Raw genomic sequence first — 20209 nt, forward strand, 5'->3', positions numbered from 1 at the left:
CCATAAGACCCTATCCTGAAAGTACGTCAAATTACCTTTCTAATCACACGACCTTGTATCTTTCGTGTACCTTGAGAAATTTCCAAATAAAAAGTGCATGTTTTCGGTTTTTGATCACCTCCCATTAGCCACAGAATGAATTTTTTTGAAAGTGGTTTCGGCTTCTAAAAAAATCGAATGGTAAGCGCGTCAGTATAGGCGTTTTTTGTAACATATCCCTCTAAACAACGCACTTCAAGCAAAAGTGCTTTGAGTGACAGCTGCCAAATAGAGCACTTTCTTGTAAGACAACTTTTTCCAGATTTTTTTTACAGTGCAAAGATTTGTTTGATACATCGCTTGAAGTGCGTTGCTCTAAAACATTTGCTTGAATTGTACACCTCTGACAGTGAACAGTGTTTTTAGGATGTAAACAAACAGAAAAAAACAATCCAAAAACGACTACTTTGAGATGTGACGATTGCGAGGGGGCAATAACACGAGCGAATGGTGGTATAGCGTTCGGGCGAATAATAGTAGATTATTTACCTCTGTCCACATGTTTATTTAGACACTTGGGGAGTTATTGCATGAGCCGAAGGACAATGTTATAACACCAAGTGTCTAAATAAACATTTGGACAGAGGTGAATACGCTATTTTATCTGCCGACGGCGAAATAATAGCACTTTTTCACTGCTATTATTTCACCTAGGTAGATAAAGGTAAATATAAACGAATAGATTCGGGGAAATAATATGCGAATAATGGATGAATGGTCTAAAGAAGCGACCAGATTTTTCATTGTTGTTTCCCCCTCGAACGACTTCATTCATTCAATAAAATTAATTAATTTTATTCACCTTAAAGGTCAAATGGACAATCATCAGATAAAAGCCGAACCGCCCGATGACAAATCGACCGTTAACATAGAATTTCCGGACGATGTTACCGGTGTGAAAGTTGATCCGTCGGCAGCAGTAATTATCGATGGATCCGCCGTATACATTAAATCCGAAGTAACGTTTGGTGAATACGAATACACTCCAGCCGCTCCGGCAGTATCATCTAGTGTTGCAGAGATAAAATTAAGAAATATCGAAGAATTACTGGACACAGACCCCTCACAGCCAAAGGACCAAAGTAGAAACGAATTTAAGTGTACGAGATGTGGACAATGTTTTGATCAAAAGCCCGCTTTAAAGAGACATGTTAAATGGCATTTACGGCCATTTAAAGTTGTGGAGGAGGGATTTCCTTGCGAAATTTGTGGATTGAAGTTTCTCCATGAGTCCACCGCAATCAAGCATAAGACCCTGCACACCGGTGAGCCACTTGGTGAAAAAGAGCTCGATTGCAAAGTATGCGGGAAAGTGTTTAAAAATAGGACAAAACTTCGATATCATCAGCAGGAGGTTCATGGTGAAAAAAGTGTGATGTGTGACATATGTGGGAAGACTTTTAAGTCGAAGAACGCGATACCGAACCACATGAAGATTCATTTTGATGAGAAAACTTGGGAATGCGAATATTGTGGCAAGAGATTCATACAAAAATCAGCATTCAAAACGCATCAAGCAACGCATAGAGAGAAGCCATTTCATTGTGACGAATGCGACGCTAAATTTTCTACAAAGGAGTCATTACACAGTCACAAACTGAAACATTTGGATCCGTACGTTTGTGATACATGCGGTAAAGGATACACAAGTACAAAATCTCTCAACAACCATAAAATTTCACATGAAATCAAATCGCACCTTTGCGTAGAATGTGGTGCGAGTTTCATCAGAAAGTATGACCTGACAGTTCATCAGAGAGTAGTTCACCGCAAAGAAAAACGTTTCTCCTGCGACGAATGTGGGATGCTCTTCTCCTCAAAAACATCACTCACCAATCACAAAGTCAGACATACCGGCGCAAAGCCTTTCAGTTGTGGAGATTGCGGAAAGACGTTTGGCTACAAGGCTGCCTTAGAAAATCACCGGCTTACGCACATGGAGATCAGCGATGATAAAAAATTCTCGTGCGATGATTGCGGAATGAAATTCAGCTTCAAGCATGTCCTGCAAAAGCACAAAGCACGGCACAGCGGAGATAAACCATTTATCTGCGTCCAATGTGGAATGGGATTCGCTGCAAAATCTGGTCTCGATTCACACAAACTAACCCATAGCGGAGAGAAGCCTTTTAGTTGCGAAGAATGTAGCTCGGCATTTACCACTAAATCTTTGCTGCACCAACACAAACGTAGTCACCGACAAAAGAAACCTGAGGACCAAGAAAAGCCTTTCGACTGTGATTTGTGTGGCTCGAAGTTTTCAGCTAGATCTTCGTTGTATCGACACAGAAGAGATCATCACAATAAAAATTCTCTCACTGGCGCAGGAAAGTCTAAGATTGTGTCTCAGACAACTGCCGCTGAAGACAATAAAAATTCTCTCACTGGCGCAAGAAAGTCGCCAATTGTCTCTCAGTCAACTGGTGCTGAGGACAATAAAAATTCTACCACGAACGCCGGAAAGTCGAAAATTGTATCTGAAACACCACAACCACCTTGTGCTGAGGACAGTAATAGTGAAGACAATTGCTGGAAATTTTCAGAGACATTCAGTCGTACAATAGACCGGCCAATTAGCGATGATTGGTTCTCCGATGGAATACGTTTTGGCGAAGAGCAAAAAACAAAGCCTGTCACAATAGCCGAAGGATTACGGCCGTATCATGAGCGCAATGAAAAAACAGCAATACAGCCAGCTCAGATTCAAAAGGCTATCGTTGAAAAAGACGTAGAGAAAAAGCTTAAGAAGCCTGCCGTGAAGTACAAAAGACGTCCAAAAATTGTGGAAAAGCCGTTCGCTTGTGGTGTATGCGATGAAAAATTTTCATCACAAACACGTTTCAAACACCATCGACTGATTCATGAGCCTGGCCAAAACAAATATTGTTGCGACAAATGCGGTAAGACGTACAGACTGCATCATAGCTTCCAACATCACAGACGATGGCACGAGGGTATAAAAAACTTTATCTGCGATATTTGTGGATTTAAATGTCAACACAAGGTACACATGAAGATGCATTTGTTAAGGCACGTAGGGGACAGATCAGTCTGTTGCGATGAGTGCCCAGCGAGATTTGTTGAAAATTCTGGTCTGCAATCACACAAACGGCACGTACACCGCACTTAAACAGTTCTTTTTTTGTGAATAAAAAGTAAAATGAAAAAAAAATGGAAATTTTAATGAGAAAATCGGAATCTACATGACGACAAATAGTAGTATGCTAAGGCCAAAGTAGAGTGTTTGCATCGATGGAGATATCTAATCTATCATTACCCAAGTCATTACCACTTTACGCCAATTTGTGTGCTGCGTTATTTTTGACCTTACCGTATCTGAGAGCTGGTCATATCAGTTAGACATTTTCTGATGGACAGTAGGGTGTGTCGATTTCAATTATTTTTTTTAGTCATTCCGGGTTCCGCCCTACCGCGATTCACCCTCGCACTAGCAATAATAATCAGCAAAATTTTTTTTTTCTAAGTCAATATAAGCTTGCACCGTCACTTTTTCAAAAAGTTTCGAGCTACACGAGATAGCTGGATTATGGGTCCGAACCAAAAAAAAATCTACAGATGCTTTTGCAAAGTTTTCACTCTGTACGGCATCTAGAGGGTCTACTAGAACATACAAAAATTAAAAAAAGTTAAAAAAATGTTTTACCGTCATTTTGGTATAGCATCAAGTTTCACCGAGGTGGAATTTTCAAGAATTTTGTAAGTGGAAAAGTCATCTCTTCTGGGTGAGTTTTTTTCAAGCTATTGTTGTGATAGCTCATTTTATAGGTATTTCAATAGCGCATCCAGCAAACATACAGTTTAGATAGATAAATTTAAATATTTTTTGGTTTCGCTGTTGGAAGGCTATCTCGTGTAGCTCGAAAATTTTTGAAAAAGTGACGGTGCAAGCTTATATTGACTTAGAAAAAAAAAATTTGCTGATTATTATTGCTAGTGCGAGGGTGAATCGCGGTAGGGCGGAACCCGGAATGACTAAAAAAAATAATTGAAATCGACACACCCTAATGGACAGTTCGGTGTACTTTGAATTAAAAATGTTAAACTGTTCCCAGAGTCTGGGTTAAGTGAAGATAGAATTTTTTCAGTCAACTAAGACCGACCTCTTGAATCGTACGGCCTACGAACTTTGTTATGATGTTGATTAAACTGTTGAATCGAACGAATACGTTGCGTATTAAGAGCAATAAACCCTTTGCAAATTTATAGCCTAAATTTCGTTTTTTGATGATTTCTCTGAATCAAAATTTTCTTTGAAAAAGTAAAACCATTAAAACACGCAAAAATGTGTTACTTTTTAAGAAAAACATGGTTTGTGGGTGATAACGTAACCTGCTTGCAGAAACTTGTGCACAGATTACATAAATTTACACAATCTGGAACCATTTACACCACAAACCAATTTTTCCTTTTAAAAGTAACACATTTTTGCTTGTTTTAATGGTTCCACTTTTTCAAAAAAACAAAAACATTTTGCTTCAAATAAATCGTCAAACGAGCCATCAGAACAGTCGGAGCGTTTGCTGCGACTGAGCCCCGTACAAACCCGTATATCTATTGCGTACGTGACCCTAGTGCGTCTGTCACCCTACTTTGACCGTAAGCCTATGCGCCGGTAGTTAAATTAAAATTATTATGTAATGTGTACATCTTAGAAATTGCGCATAGCGCAATTACGAAGCCCCGTACGACGTTCCTTTCAAATAAAACAAAAATTTCAAATAGCCCTAAAATTTTAATTTATTGAGTATAAATACACATAGGGCCTAGTATCGGCCTCAGTCCGAGGATCCAATTTTTTTTATTTTTTTTTTCAACTACATTCTATTCGGCCTTTGATTTACCTTCCAAATGAAACAAAAAATACGGAAAACGGATGAAATTTGCTCGAGTTATATGTAAAATACACATAGGGCCCTAGTAGCGGCCTTAGTCCAAGGACCCAAATTTAATTTTTTTTTAACAACATTCTATTCGGTGTTCGATTATCTTTCAAATGAAACAAAAATTACGAAAAACGGATGAAATTTACTCGAGTTGTATGTAAAACGAGTACACAGTTCATTACATCTGAAAGTAATTTCTCAACCTGACTGAATGATTTTATTAACAAAAACATTTGATGGAATGTACTCAGTACATTGCATACTGAATACTGAAGAAGAATAAGTTGCAGAACCCAAGGTTCTGAAAGAACAGGTTAATACACTTTCGAGTTGATCACGAACGCGGTGGAATCAAAATTTTCCTGTGGCGCCAACTAGGTTTGAGAAACTTTATATGATGATTTGAACTTAGCAAAAAAAAAATTGTTTTCAAGTTGACTTTTCACACAAAATGAGTGGGTTTAACAAATTTGATTTCAACCACCTTCGTTAGAGTCTTAAGCTGTTCTTTCAGAAACTCCATTTCCTTAAATATTGAGTTCATTCATTCATTTTAAGATTTAAAACCAAATTGACCATGCCATCGCCTATTTTTACCGTTTAGTTGATGTCGCTAACAAAAAGGGTTAACCTATTCATTCAACGCGCCCTTTTTTCAAAAAAATTGAAAACATCTGTGTCATCAATGAGAATGACAATTCGTGACATTTAGACCCCCGCTAAAACGTATTATGACAGCTGTTTGTTTTTGTGCTCATAAAGACACATTCGAAGCTTAAAATTGTCTGTTCTCAGATCGTAACATCGAGTAAAGGGTTAAAAATGGGCCGCAAAGCCAATACAACAGTGAAACCGAAAAAGGCACCAGCAACACAATCCAGCAATAAAAGAACGTCAAAGTCTTCGATAAAGAAAATCAAAGATTATGATCGTTGCAAGGAGTGGTTGCTGGAACAAAAATCCGTACCACACGACGTCGTACCGAACCACAACATCAACGATGACCTGAATTCAGAATTCGATAATGAATTGTACAGAAAACCCGAGTCGGAAGACAGGCCTGTTGTAAGTCTGTTTATTATGTGTGTTGTTAAGATGACGCGCGTTTAACCACTGTTGTTCTGGTTTTCTTTTCAAGGAATCTGTGGCGAGAGGTGCTGAAAAATTGAATATAAACATTTTGTGTGAATGGAAGCGCTGTCGCTACGAAAGTATCAATTTGACCGAGTTTCGTTTGCATGTCGACGATCACATCGCAAATATAACGCCACAAGAAACGTACGACTGTCACTGGGACCTGTGCAACTACAAAACCAACGATAAAACCGAAATGATCATCCACATTGGATTCCATGTCTACCACACCAATTTGAAGAATATCGGTGAATGCTACCTGCAGTCGAAGGACAATCTGCCACCTTGCGTCCTGGACTCTCGTTGCAGAAATTTGATACCGGATGAGAATATGAGCCACGAATGCAAATGGGAAGACTGCGACAGAACGTTTCTGAAAATCAGCGATTTTATGGACCATGTTCGTGATCACGGTGCGCACGAGGCGAAATTCAGAAAACAAAATGCGAAAAATGCAATGATTTGTCGCTGGGCGAATTGTGGAAAATCATTTACGGTCATTGCAATCTTTGCCGATCATCGACGCACCCACACCAAACAGAAACAATGCGGCTGCCCCAATTGTGGAACTCTGTTTCGCAATTTCTCAAAATTCTATGACCATTTCAGACGGCAGGCCGCGACAAGTAAGTTTTCACAGCTATCCACCGACAGCATGTCAATGTTCAATGTGTGTTCGTGTCACTTTTACAGATGAGTTTCAATGCAGCCAGTGCCTGAAATACTTCTTCTCCATGGAATTGCTTCGAAACCATCAACACGTTCATGTAAATCGATACAAATGTACCATGTGTGATATGACAACATCATCGCCGTCAGGGCTTGTCCAACACGTTCGCTATAGGCATGTGAAAGAGAAGCCATTCGCTTGCACACTGTGTGATTATGGGTAGGTAGTGTGGTCTGTGACCATTAATCATGTGGTTCCTCTGCGACCATTTTTTGTTGGAGTTTTTTTTCGATTTTTCTTTTAAATGGACCGGAATACCTTCGCTTCTCGCGAGTGCTTTTTCAGCTCGACAAGAGAATCCTTTTTTCGACTTGCCGAAAAAATTCCCGCCTCGGCCGTCGCTTATTTTCAGAGTCAAAAGTTGAATTCTTAAGTTTCTTGAATGTTGTTTCAGGGCCGTTTACAAACATGACTTGGATAAACATATGCTGGCTCTGCATAACAACGATGAAACGCTGTACGAATGCCAAGAGTGTGAATACAATACGAATAAGCTACACATTCTGAGAAAGGTAAGCCCTGCAGTGGAAGCATAAATTCTCTCGCTTCAAATTGATTACTAAAACGAGATTTCGCATTTATTGACAGCACTTCAAAGACCACCACGGTGAACGGGTGTACGCATGTCATATCTGCCCGAAAAAGTACAACTATGGCAATCTGCTGTCGAATCATCTGATCAAAAAGCACGAATTTCAACTTCCACACGGCCATTATCGATTCAACTATCGCCAGGACTTGGATGGATTTTTCAGTGTGCAAACGACCCGAACCGAAAGCTTGGAAGTCACCCAGCAAGTAATGAAACCGAATAACATAGATGCGGCCGAAACGAGTGACATGAGCTTCGAAATATCAGAATTGCATGAGTCGGACAAAGGGCTAAAAATCGAGGTGACCGGCAAAGCTAAGGAAACAACAACAACGGCACCGGTCTTCTACGATTCGTCCAACGATGAAAATTTGTTCTTTACGCTGCCGGACTTGAATTTCGATTCGAATAGTGAGGAAGATGTGAAAAGCGGTAAAACTGAGCGGAAAGAGAAATGCGGTGCGACGACAAACACAACTATCGATGAGAGTCCAATCAAATCGGAAATTGATTTTTCGTCAACTGTTGACGGGAGTTGTTCGTCGGATATAAAGAACTTTTCGGTTATGAAACGGTACTTGAAGAAGGAGAAGCAGAGCAATATTATCATCGAATTGAACGAGGTGGACGAGGCCGGTGTCGTTGTTAAAACACAAATTGTTCAAGCGGACGAATTCAGTGTGACTACCACGTAACGTTACGTTAAATCTTGTCTAATGTAAAGAAAAGAATTTTATTTTATTTTAATTGTTCGAATTTAAGAGCTGAGGTCGACGATGACGCCTGAGCATTGAAAAGGCTAAATTGTACATAACGAAATAAAACGAAAATTGTGTCTGCAATGTCTAAGTAACCGTGTGTATTGCTCTAAATTATTTTCACCACAAAATCATTTATAAAAAAAAATTGGTTTTAATACTCCGTCGATCGCATCACAACGCGCCCATGGTGAAAAACATTCGACATCGTTCATTGAACGTTTTGACGGTACGTTGCTTAATGATATCCTCCACATTTAGCTCGCTCTGCAACATCCTCAGCTTTTTGAAATTAAATTATTTTTTTTTGTTTAAAGCAATCGGAGGTGCGACGATAACAAAATTGAAACTGAACGTAACATCGCGAAAAATTCCTTCGATTAGTATACAAGAGCACTGTTTGAATAAGGCTCGTAAGTAATCGCAGGCCAGGACGTCATCAAAACATTTTTTTTATAACTCGAGAGATAAAGGATTCCTTTGGGCGATTTCATGTTATGACAAATCTCCAATTTAACTAATCCAACTTACAAGCGAAAACGTCGGGTTTGAATGATTCTACCGGCTACTGTTCAACAGCTGTTCTTATCAAAGTACTTTGGTCCTTACGTGCAATGACCGAAACGTCAGAAATTTGTAATTGCAAGAGCAGTGGAGCGGTCAATCTTGTGATGATTTCTGCTGTTTTTGAGATGATCCTACTCAATTGTCAATAGTCAATAGGGTGGTCTAAGTTTGTCCAACTAACAATTATGATAAGTCATGGCGAGAAACTAAGATCGGCATAAAAAAATCGGTGACAAGTCGCTTGTTGGATTAGCGCGGAGGAAATCGACGCCAAAATTGAACTTAGTTGTCTTTTTTACATTCGCAAATGGTGCACAATAGTAAAACGAACGGAATAAGCACCATGAGTCCACTTTTCAATATGAACCACTCTGGCTACTACGGCCCAAAGTCAAGATTTTTTTCAGAGGAAAACTGCTGGGTCGAAAAATTGGAGGACGATGCGGCTGTGGCTATTATCGAAAATATTAGAGGTTGTCAAGAGCTACAAATAAGGCCAATTTTTTTCCGATAAAAATTTGTATGAAAAAAATGAAATTTCTTCAGTCGAGTTTCTCGACATGACCTTTCATAATTGCTAGGGGACCCGAAAGAGGGAAGAGCCGCATAAGTAGATTTTGGGACCAACCCATTACTGAACCATGTGAATATATTTACTAGTTTGGAATGTCGGAATAGGTCAACTGAGGTAAATAAAAGGATTATCTGGACGGGTCAAAATAAGATTCAAACTCAGGTCGGTCATTGGTATGAGGTAATCCTAATCCATCCCGAGTTTTAGTTGGTTTCCCATAGACTATTTGTTGGAAGATAGTAGAACCATCCAAAAAAAGGGATTTTATTGAGTTGCTTGGTGAGTTTCGAACTCTCGGTAAGAAACTGCATCTTTTCAAACTATTTTGATCTCGGGAAAGTGTGTTAACGACGCCCTGGCGTATGTCTTTTACAATATTGGTAATACATAAGTGTTCGCGATGTCAGTCGTTTTAAAATAAAGATTCCCTTACCTTACGCTGCTCATTTTTAAATGCTTGAGTTGCGCTAATGTCGTCCCGATTTTCGTCCCGTTTCACTTTGAGTCCCTTCACCGAATCGGCTGTGACGAGAATGCAATTCGTTATTGCCTTTTCCCGATTCGTGTAATTCTCCTGCAATTGATTATACAATCGTTCGCATGTTTGGCTGGGCGATATTTGACCCTTAAATGATTCGGTGGGTATCGATGTGTTCAATGCGTAAATGATTTTGTCGTCCAGTTCTCGCATCTTTTTCAGCGATTCCTGAGCAAAGAGAACGTTCGATCAGTGATCATACGAAAAAATGTTATCGGCGAATCGGTGAAAATGCAATTTTGTTTTGAGGTTAAACTCTAGGCACCGCGACTGTTTATTTTCGGACGGTAGGGAAAGATTGTCGCTAACCTGAAACTGAAGGAAGTCGCCACATTCATATTTTATTGCCATTGCCAGTCTTTTGATTTTATTTTCTTTTAACTTAAAGCGAAAACTAAGAGCAAAATATAATTTGGGAAACGAAATGCAGCAAAACCACAAAAAACTCTTATCTTATCTGTCAAAATGAGCCGACGAGCCGAAAAGTGACTTTTGTAGTGCTGCTGTACTTTCTTCAAACCGATAAACAAATTAGTCATTTCTGAACCTGTTTTGGACGATTGATTTTAGGCAATTTTGCGGATTGTAGGCCGAACGAAGTTAGTTTTATCTAATAAAATGGCGGTCTGCGTGACCTCCTCAAAGTATACAGCCTTGATTTTCGGCCCTGAAGCATGAAAAAGAGTGTACGAACCGTACGAACCTTTTTAGTACGTTTCTGGATTGTAACGGACATTTTAGACGGACTGATAACCAGAGGCGCCTCTAGCATACTGAGCGCCCTGGACCACTACATTCTAGCGCCTCGTTTTTTATTAATTTTATTTTGTAAATATGTTTATAGGTCAAAATTTATTTGTAAGACATGCGTTTTCGACTACAAGCAAGTTTTTACCAAACATTACCCTTGATCATATCTGATTCAGTCTTTCAGCATTGAACAAATACCATGAGAAAATTTTTCTATCCTTCATCGATGCTTAGCTAAAATTGCGGCCAAAATTGACGTGTATTTCATTTTTGTTAATATCTTATCATCATAAATGTATTCGTTCGAGCTGCTCTGAGAAAAGTGAGCATAACGAAATTTGCATAAACTGCTCAGTTTTCTCAGAGCTGATCAAATTGCTACAAATTGTTGAAGCTAACAAATTCTTGAAAAAGGATTCTGGTGGAAAGATACCATCAAAAGTAAACTAAATTCCAGTATTTAAAAAAAACGCCTAAATGCATGCTTCGTGTCCTGCAGCAGGGCATGCAGGACATTTTTTTGAGATACATGAAAAAACTAGGAATTCCAATTAAGGTTCAAAAACTTATTTTTTTAGGGACTCCTTTATAGAGATTTCTGGTATTCCAAATCTTCGATTTTCGTCATTGTTTCAATTATTCGGTGAATTGTAGCTGTTAGAGCAGCCTGCCCCTTCGTCGATTCACATTTAACTGCGCGAACAAAAAAAATAGTGTAAATGGATCTAGAGACGAGGGGAAAACCTCTGAGCATAGGGGTGGCAAATCAATTTCTATTGCCTTTCAATTCCTTCAATTACCGTATTAATTTCGTTTTGTCGGATCTGCACTTTAATTCCTATTAATTTCTAATAATTCGACGATATTTTCTGTTACTATCCAATTCACTGTCTACTTTTTAGAAACAATTTTCTAAAATTTTTCTTTACTTTTCTTTATTTCGATAATTTACTAAGATATCCTTAAAATTTAACGAAAACTGTCGATATTACTGCAGTTTCGTAGCTGCCGGAACATCCGGTAATTAATAAGAATTGAAAGAAATACTAGAAATTGAAGGAATTGATAGCAACTGATGGAATTACAAGAAATTGACTAGAAATACGAAAAATTGAAAGTAAATGAAAGTGAGTGAACTGAACTTATGCAGCGAGTGTGAAGATCAAGTTTATTTTGCATTCGCTTAGTTCTTTCGTTCATCGTCCTTATCGGCATATCCTTTCATTTACGTTCAATTTCTTGTATTTCAAGTTAATTTCTTGTAATTCGTTCAGTTTCAAGTATTTCGTTCGATTCCTATTAATTAGCGGATGTTCCAGCAATTCCCTCCAGTATGTGTAATTGATTACGCGAGTAGTTTTCCCCTCGTCCAGAGATTATGATCTGAAAAGTGTCATTAGATCAGCAAGTAAAGTGTCTTGAGTCTTGATGATTCTTATTATCATTATAGTGTTTCTTGTGTGGTGTATTTTTCCAACTGTGCTCTACATTATTTTTCCTCAGTAAAAATAAAGTAAATGTTCACCATACAGTGTACGAAAGATGTCAGTGTTATCATAGGAAGGCCGCGCAGCGATTTTTTTTTTGCTTTGACGCAACATCACATGAATTTTCGTGCAAAGTATGAAATTTCTGTTTGCATATTTCAGCGCCCCATTTTCCCAGCGCCCTGGACCATGGTCCAATTGGTCTCTATGAAGAAGCGCCACTGCTGATAACTAGGAATCCCGGTTAGCCAATCAAACTACACATAAGAAGAGTATACCATAATGACGCGTAAATTTCGTAAGTATGACATTTTCGCGAACTTTTGACATTTTTCTTATAAATTTTATGTCAAAAGTCTATGAAATCGCTATACTCTTACTCACCAAGGTTCTGAAAGAACAGGTTAAGACAATTCTGAGTTAACGTCATAAAAACTATTTTTATTTCTTCAAGCTGACAATGTATCAATTTGTAAAAATGTGTGTGTCACCCGCCTTCTTGGGTGTCTAAACCTGTTCTTTCATAATCTTGATACTCACAAACTTTACCCCCGAGACTTTCAGACGTCAGAATTTGTATGGAGCGACGGCAGCGGAGGAAATAGCGATTTCACTTATTTCTCACTCAGCCGAACTCATGTTTAATTTAATTTTCGCCACATTGCGTATTTCTGCAAGTGTAGTTACGTTAAGAGGCGATGTTCCAATTTCTATTGTCATTAAGGATAACCACAATGATATTAAGAATAATCACAAGCATTTCATTCAAATGAAACGAGATGGCGACATAGTATTTGGTTTGTATCAAAACTGAAGACTCGGAACCTCTTAAATGCATTTGTTGAACTCGATAGATTTGGTGAAAAAAATTTCGTTTGACATAAGTTTTTAATTAAAGAAATTCACATGTACCTATTTCTTCCGATTTGTGTGGATAGACCATATTTTTTTTTTTTTTTGTGTCTAATGCTGTTTATTTTCGAAAGATATTAAAAATATATAAATTGATGATTGATGAATTATTGACGGTCTCTGACGTGCCAGTACATTTCTGAAAATAATTCTTCGTCGTCTAGATTTCTCTTCATAAGATCGTTTTTAACGGCCGATAGTGCGGTGCAACTAATGATATGGTCGGATGTCTGCTCGCTTCGATTGCAAAATGGACATTGTGAATTGCTTTTTACACCGATTCGATTGAGGTGTTTATATAACAGATCGTGACCAGTCATTTTTCGGAAGTTCGCTACGTAGATCTTCCTGGTGGTAGATTTTATGTTAGTGAAGTCTGACCACGGTTTATTCTGTGCTGCGAAAGCTTGATCGGTGACGATTTTCTCGGTAATCTTTTGCTTAATTTCCTTTTTTGCAATTTTGAATTTTCTTTGATGCGATCTTCGTTTCTTTTTCGTTGTGAATCGACGGGTCTTCGATTGGGTAGGAATATCATATTTTCTGTGGAGTGCTTTTATGTTTTCGATGAATGAAACTTTCGACCTAAGTTCATTTTCGACCGGATTGAGGTTGTTCCAGAGACAGTTCGGTATTCTGCGAATCCGTTCATACATTTTTAAGGCAGCTTCTTCACAATGTGATTCGATCGGTCTGATTTTGCTGAACATTTCCATTGCAGTAATCGGAGTGGATTTGACGCCTCCAGTTATGATTCGAAGTGCCTTATTTTGAACGATTTCCAGCCTTTTCTTCTGAGATTTACTAGCACATATAAGCAATTCGCATCCGTTCATTAACACTGGCAAAATGTATGTTTTGTATGTTAATGTTAAAGTGTCTTTTGATGCGCCCCATTTTGTGCCAGCTAATCGTTTTAGTATTTTCAATCTCTTCTCTGACTTGGTGATCAACTCGGTTATGTGCGATTTGAAAGACAAGCGTTGGTCGAGCTTAACTCCTAGGTAGCGTTGTTCCGTTGTCTCTTTAACTTCTTCGTTGTTGTAGAATAAATTGAATTTTCTACAGTCATTTCGCATACTGAAGAGCTGGTATTTCGTTTTTTCCATGTTTACGACCATTTTATTCGATTTCACCCAACTTGATAGATTTTCTAGAGCGCAGTTCATAATCGATTCCATCATTGAAATGACGTCTCCGGATACCACAATAGCTATGTCATCGGCGAACACAATTACTTCCACACCAGGTATTGATTTTAGTAGTACGCATAGATCATTCAGCATACAATTGAATAGAGTTGTACTCGAAACAGCTCCTTGTGGTAATCCCCTTTTTATTTGTTTAAATGATGACGATCGATTGGATAGACCATATCATCATTACAGATTGTTTGAAATGTCAACTTGATAATTTTTTTTCTTCGTGAGTGTCTTAATCTGTTCTTTCAGAACCTTGCATCCATTTACTGTTTCCATAGGTTTCTTCCATCGTACGGTAAAAACGAATTTTGACAGGCCGAAAACAACCGACCGTCATCCACAGAAGCAAACATAACCGCAACTTAAACAAATTTGTTCGTTAAAACTTCAAAGTGAGGTTGTGTTGGCTTCTCTGTGGATGACGATTGACATTTTGAACGGCCTTGGAAGAGACCTATTACACTGTTTCTTTGGTACTCACTGTGCTGTCATCACTGATTTTTGTTCAACACGTTCAACCCGTTCAACACTCATTTTGCTTCTTGACGTTTCTGCATTTTTCATAATGTTTTGACAAAACAGATATTTACAAAGGCCACTAAGCCATAAATATAAATATCCATTACATATCGAACATATCGAAAGGTAAAATAACAATAAATTAAAATTTACTGACTATTGGATTCAGTCAACGCATTGTACTGAAAATCATAAAACATTTGTTAGAACTGCAGACCTCTGGCAGTTTCAACAGTGTTGTTATGATGTAAACAAACCAAAAAAAGAATTCTTTGAGATGTAACGATTGCGAGGGGGAAACAACATGGGTGGGACAGGGTTCGGGAGAATAGAGTAATAGAAAATACAAGCAAATAATAGGCGAATGGTCTACTGGTGGGACAAGATTTGTCATTGTTGTTTCCCCATCAAACGATTCTTCATTTATTGAAATTAATCGACATTTTCTTCCTTAAGGTCAAATGGACAATCATCAGATAAAAGCCGAACCGCCCGATGACAAATCGACTCTCAACATAAAATTGCGGGACAATGTTATCGGTGCGAAAGTTGATCCGTCGATAGCATCAATTGGCGACGATGATGCTACAGCCGTAGACATTAAATCTGAAATAACGTTTGGTGAATACGAATGTGTTCCAGCAGCATCATCTAATGCTGCGGCGATAAAGTTAAGAAACATCGAAGAATTACTGCCCACAGACCCTCAGCTGCCACAGGACCAGAGTATAAATGAATTTAAGTGTGACAAATGTGGACAATGTTTTGATCAAAAGTCTAATTACGCCAGACACGTTAAATGGCATTTAAAGCCATTTAAAGTTGTGGAGGATGGGTTTCCTTGCGAAATTTGTGGGCTGACGTTTCTTCATGAGACCACCGCATTCAAGCATAAGACCATGCACACTGGTGAGCCACTTGGTGAAAAAGAGCTCGATTGCAAATTATGCGGGAAAGTGTTTAAAAATAGGCCAAAACTTCAATATCATCAGCAGGAAGCGCATGGTGAAAAAAGTGTGATGTGTGACATATGTGGGAATACTTTTAAGTCGAAGAAATCGATACCGAACCACATGAAGATTCATTTTGATGAGAAAACTTGGGAATGCGAACATTGTGGCAAGAGATTCATACTGAAATCAGCATTGAAAACGCATCAAGCAACACATAGAGAGAAGCCATTTAAATGTGATGAATGCGACGCAAAATTTTCTACAAAGGCGTCATTTGACAGTCACAAACTGAAACATTTGGGTCTGAGTCCGTACATTTGTGATATTTGCGGTAAACCATACACAAGTACAAAATCTCTCAAAAGCCATAAATTTTCTCATTCCGAAATCAAACCGTACGGTTGCGATGAATGTGGTGCGAGATTCACCAGAAGGTATGAGCTGACACTTCATCAGAGCCGAGCTCACCGCAAAGAAAAAAGTTTCTTCTGCGACGAATGTGGGATGCTCTTCGCCTCAAAAGCAGCCCTCATTAATCACAAAGTCAGACATACCGGCGCAAAGCCTTTCAGTTGTGGAGATTGCGGAAAGACGTTTGGCTACAAGGCTGCCTTAAAAACGCACCGGCTTACGCACAACGAGATCAGCGATAAAACGTTCTCGTGCGATGATTGTGGAATGATCTTCAGCTACAAGCATGTCCTGCAAACGCACAAAGCACGGCACAGAGGAAAGAAACCATTTATCTGCGACCAATGTGGGATGGGATTCGCTGCAAAATCTGGTCTCGATTCACACAAACTAACCCACAGCGGGGAGAAGCCTTTTAGTTGCGAAGAATGTAGCTCGGCATTTACCACCCGATCTTTGCTGAACCAACACAAACGTAGTCACCGGCAGAAGAAACCCGAGGACAAAGAGAAGCCTTTCGAGTGCGATTTGTGTAGCTCGAAATTTTTAACTAAAACTTTGCTAAATCAACACAAACGAATTCACAATAAAGATTCCACCACGAACACAGGAAAGTCGAAAATTGTATCTGAAACACCACAACAACCTTGCGCTGAGGACAGTAATAGTGAAGACAATTGCTGGACGTTTTCGGAGACATTGAGTCCTACAGTAGACCGACCGATTAGCGTTGATTCGTTCGCCGATGGTTTAGGAATACGTTTTGACGAAGGACAAGAAACAAAGCCAGTCACAATAGCCGAAGGACTACTGTCTTATCATAAGCGGAATGGAAAAACAGAAATACAGGCAGCTCAGTTTCAAACAGCAATCGGTAAAAATGACGAAGAGAAAAAGTTTAAGAAGTCTTCCGTCCACTACAATAGACGTCCACAAATTGTGGAAAAGCCATTCGCATGCGGTGAATGCGATGAAAAATTTGCAACAGAAACACGTTTCAAATACCATCAACGGATTCATATACCTGGCGTAAATAAATATTGTTGTGACAAATGTGGAAAGACGTACAGACTGCAACACAGCTTCAAACGTCACAAACGTATGCACGAGGGTATAAGAAATTTTATCTGCGATATATGTGGATTTAAATTTCAAATCAAGTCACACTTACACATGCATTTGTTAAGGCACGTGGGCGTCAAATCATTCTGCTGTGATGAGTGCCCAGCGAGATTTGTTGGAAAGTCTGACCTGACACAACACAAACGGCACTCACACCGCACTGGAGCTATTGTTGTAAAATGACCATAACTCTGTGAAAAAAAAATGAAAATGAAAAAAAAATGGAAATTGTTTGACAAAATCGAAATCGAAAGCCTTATGCTGTATCTGCTGTATACACGCTGTACAAATTCTCAAACATAAGTAATTTTCGAAAAAAAACAAAACAAACTCGTTATACGGCAACGAAGGATTTGCTTATTGATATCTTTCTCTGAATAATAGACATGTTCTTCCCTTAACCGCCAACTGCTTGTTAAGTGAATGTCGATACTGAAATAGACATCATTTTTTCGGTCCCGGCACAACTAGTATTATCCAGAGGTCCAAATAGCGTCTTTGCTTAGATAGATGTATGAGTATGAACTAACCGTCACAAAAAGACATTTTCCAAAAAAAAAAAAAAAATCGGTTCAAGCATATCTCTCCTTATATTTGTGAATTTTACGTGAATTTGAGGACCAGTTTTTTTTGGTAAAAATTATTTGGCAGATGATGAGATAAAACTAAGCCAGCTTGTTTGACCAAATTAGGTGTAAAATTTAATTTTTGCGTAACGAAGCTGAAAGCGTCAACTCTAGCGATATCATTCATTTTAGAAATTGTACTTCAAAGACTGCGTCACACTTTTCTCGAAGAGATTTTTGTTGCGATTCTGTTGTATTGAATTAAAAATAAAACCAAGTAAACGTTAAGGTGGCTATACGCGTTTGATTATTGTGTTTTGAAATACAAATTGACTGCATCAGTAATATTTTTTGACAATTTTCTTAATTTTTACGATGTGTCGATAAATAAATTTCTGTTTTTATTGATCAGCTTCGCATAAATATACTAAACGATTACGGCTAACCACACCTACTTTTCACCACTAGTTGCGAAAAGACTTTTCGCCACTAGTTGCGAAAAGACTTTTCACAACAAGTGAAAAAAGACCCCCATTACGCTCTTCAAAGTAGGCATGAAAAAGGTCACTTTTCGCAGCGCAGTTGCAGAATAAATTTTTCGATGGTAAAGTGATTTACTCTACATATAAAATGAACTGAGCACATACTTACGTGTGACTTGCAAAGCCTTATTTATATAGAGATTTTTGGTGAAGTAAAAGGCCTATTATGTGAGAGAAATATACTAGGTCCCACCTTTTGGGCGGGTCAGGTCCCTTGACTGACACTTTTCTAGATGTATTTTTGACGTATTCATGAAAAATTGTCACATTTAATAGATAATATATTTACTATATTAATGACTCCACGCAAATGACAGTAAAATTTGACAATTTTTTTTTCTTGGAAACCATCGAGGGTAAGGTGGAATTATTTTTGACCACTTTTTGAGCTCTCAATTTTCTTAAAAATTTTCAATTTTCAAGATTTTCAATCAACCTCAAATCATAAATAAAATATGACTCGTGTAGATTGCTTCGCTTCGCTCTGGCCGTAAACTTCCCACTCGTATGAGCTGTCTATTATTCTGTTTGATTGCCTTTTTGTTACATCAGAGTAGATGCGAAGCTTGTTTTGTGAATGTGGAATGAGGACTTTTTCATAAAATAAAAAAGTGGGATAGATGTTCTTCTCTTACACTTTTGCGTAAAAAAAGGAAGTTCCCCGGTACTTAATATACCTTCACATGGTGACATGGTAATAAATGAACTTAATTAGTTTTTGGTTCATCGTTAAAAATAACTCAGTTTACCAATATTTTCGGTAAATTGGTACCACTCTATAATGGTAAAGGGATTAAAAATATTTGTAAAAGGAGAAATTTATTGGTAGACCGAGAAAAAATAATCCCTCGATTTCCCATTCACAAAACCTTCAATCGTGAATAAAATGTCACGACTCGTGTGAATTACGGCCCTCGCCGCAAACTTCACGCTCGTAAATTTTTTTACAATATTCTCTTTGATTCATTTAATTCCATGAATTTAAAAAAAAAATATTCAAAAATTAGTTGAGATAATTTATATTGCCTGCACAAATTTAACTTTATTAAAATTTCTTACACTTTTTAATCAAAGTGTGCTAATTTGATAACAGGCATTTTGCTGGCGTAAGATGTGGTTGTTAAGGGAATAAAAAACTACCTACTTGATAAATGACAAACTATCAAGTTGTTAGTCAGGTGTCGGGGAATCTCGCACACGCGATCATAGTATGCTTCCTTCTACGACATGTAACGAAAAGTCATGATTGTGCGAGATTCACCACTTAGAGGTGAATCTCGCACACCAATAATTTGTGTGGTGTGCGAGACTACCCTACCCCGTTAGTCAACTATCAAATTTGTTAGTCAACTATCAAGTTGTTAGTCAACTATCAAATTTGATGGGCAACTATCAAATTTGTTAGTCAACTATCAAGTTGTTAGTCAACTATCAAGTTGTTAGTCAACTATCAAATTTGATAGTCAACTATCAAATTTGATGGGCAACTATCAAATTTGATAGTCAACTATCAAATTTGATGGGCAACTATCAAATTTGTTAGTCAACTATCAAGTTGTTAGTCAACTATCAAATTTGATAGTCAACTATCAAATTTGATAGTCAACTATCAAATTTGATGGGCAACTATCAAATTTGATAGTCAACTATCAAGTTGTTAGTCAACTATCAAATTTGATAGGCAACTATCAAATTTGTTAGTCAACTATCAAGTTGTTAGTCAACTATCAAGTTGTTAGTCAACTATCAAATTTGTTAGTCAACTATCAAATTTGATAGTCAACTATCAAGTTGTTAGTCAACTATCAAATTTGATAGTCAACTATCAAATTTGATGGGCAACTATCAAATTTGATAGTCAACTATCAAGTTGTTAGTCAACTATCAAATTTGATAGGCAACTATCAAG

General features: G+C 38.0%; 3 protein-coding genes across 4 annotated transcripts in view; 2 read left to right on the forward strand and 1 right to left on the reverse strand.

The window, feature by feature from the left end:
* LOC119079343 (oocyte zinc finger protein XlCOF6-like) overlaps positions 1-20209 on the forward strand; it is a 38318-nt gene that overhangs the window by 379 nt on the left and 17730 nt on the right. Inside the window, exons 2-3 of one of the 2 annotated variants that reach the window (XM_037187173.1) lie at positions 849-2390; positions 2457-3198. In XM_037187173.1, the coding sequence (XP_037043068.1) occupies positions 854-2390; positions 2457-3169 (2250 nt within the window). In that variant the 5' untranslated portion in view covers positions 849-853 and the 3' untranslated portion in view covers positions 3170-3198. Of the gene's footprint in view, positions 1-848; positions 3199-16749; positions 16920-20209 lie in introns of those variants that run through there. The other variant, XM_037187171.1, reaches the window with a different exon arrangement.
* LOC119079344 (histone H4 transcription factor) lies at positions 5682-8252 on the forward strand. The gene is made up of 5 exons (XM_037187174.1): positions 5682-6008; positions 6082-6703; positions 6771-6966; positions 7202-7319; positions 7396-8252. The coding sequence occupies exons 1-5, from the start codon at positions 5766-5768 to the stop codon at positions 8092-8094; spliced, it is 1878 nt and encodes a 625-aa protein (XP_037043069.1). The 5' UTR covers positions 5682-5765; the 3' UTR covers positions 8095-8252.
* On the reverse strand, positions 8230-10307 carry LOC119079345 (coiled-coil domain-containing protein 58). The gene is made up of 3 exons (XM_037187175.1): positions 10146-10307; positions 9732-10004; positions 8230-8439 (listed from the first exon to the last, which is right to left on the reverse strand). Exons 1-3 carry the CDS (start codon positions 10185-10187, stop codon positions 8332-8334), a joined length of 423 nt encoding a protein of 140 aa, XP_037043070.1. The 5' UTR covers positions 10188-10307; the 3' UTR covers positions 8230-8331.

The sequence above is a fragment of the Bradysia coprophila genome, unplaced genomic scaffold (genome assembly GCF_014529535.1).
Source record: "Bradysia coprophila strain Holo2 unplaced genomic scaffold, BU_Bcop_v1 contig_324, whole genome shotgun sequence".
In the NCBI taxonomy this organism is placed as follows: domain Eukaryota; kingdom Metazoa; phylum Arthropoda; class Insecta; order Diptera; family Sciaridae; genus Bradysia; species Bradysia coprophila.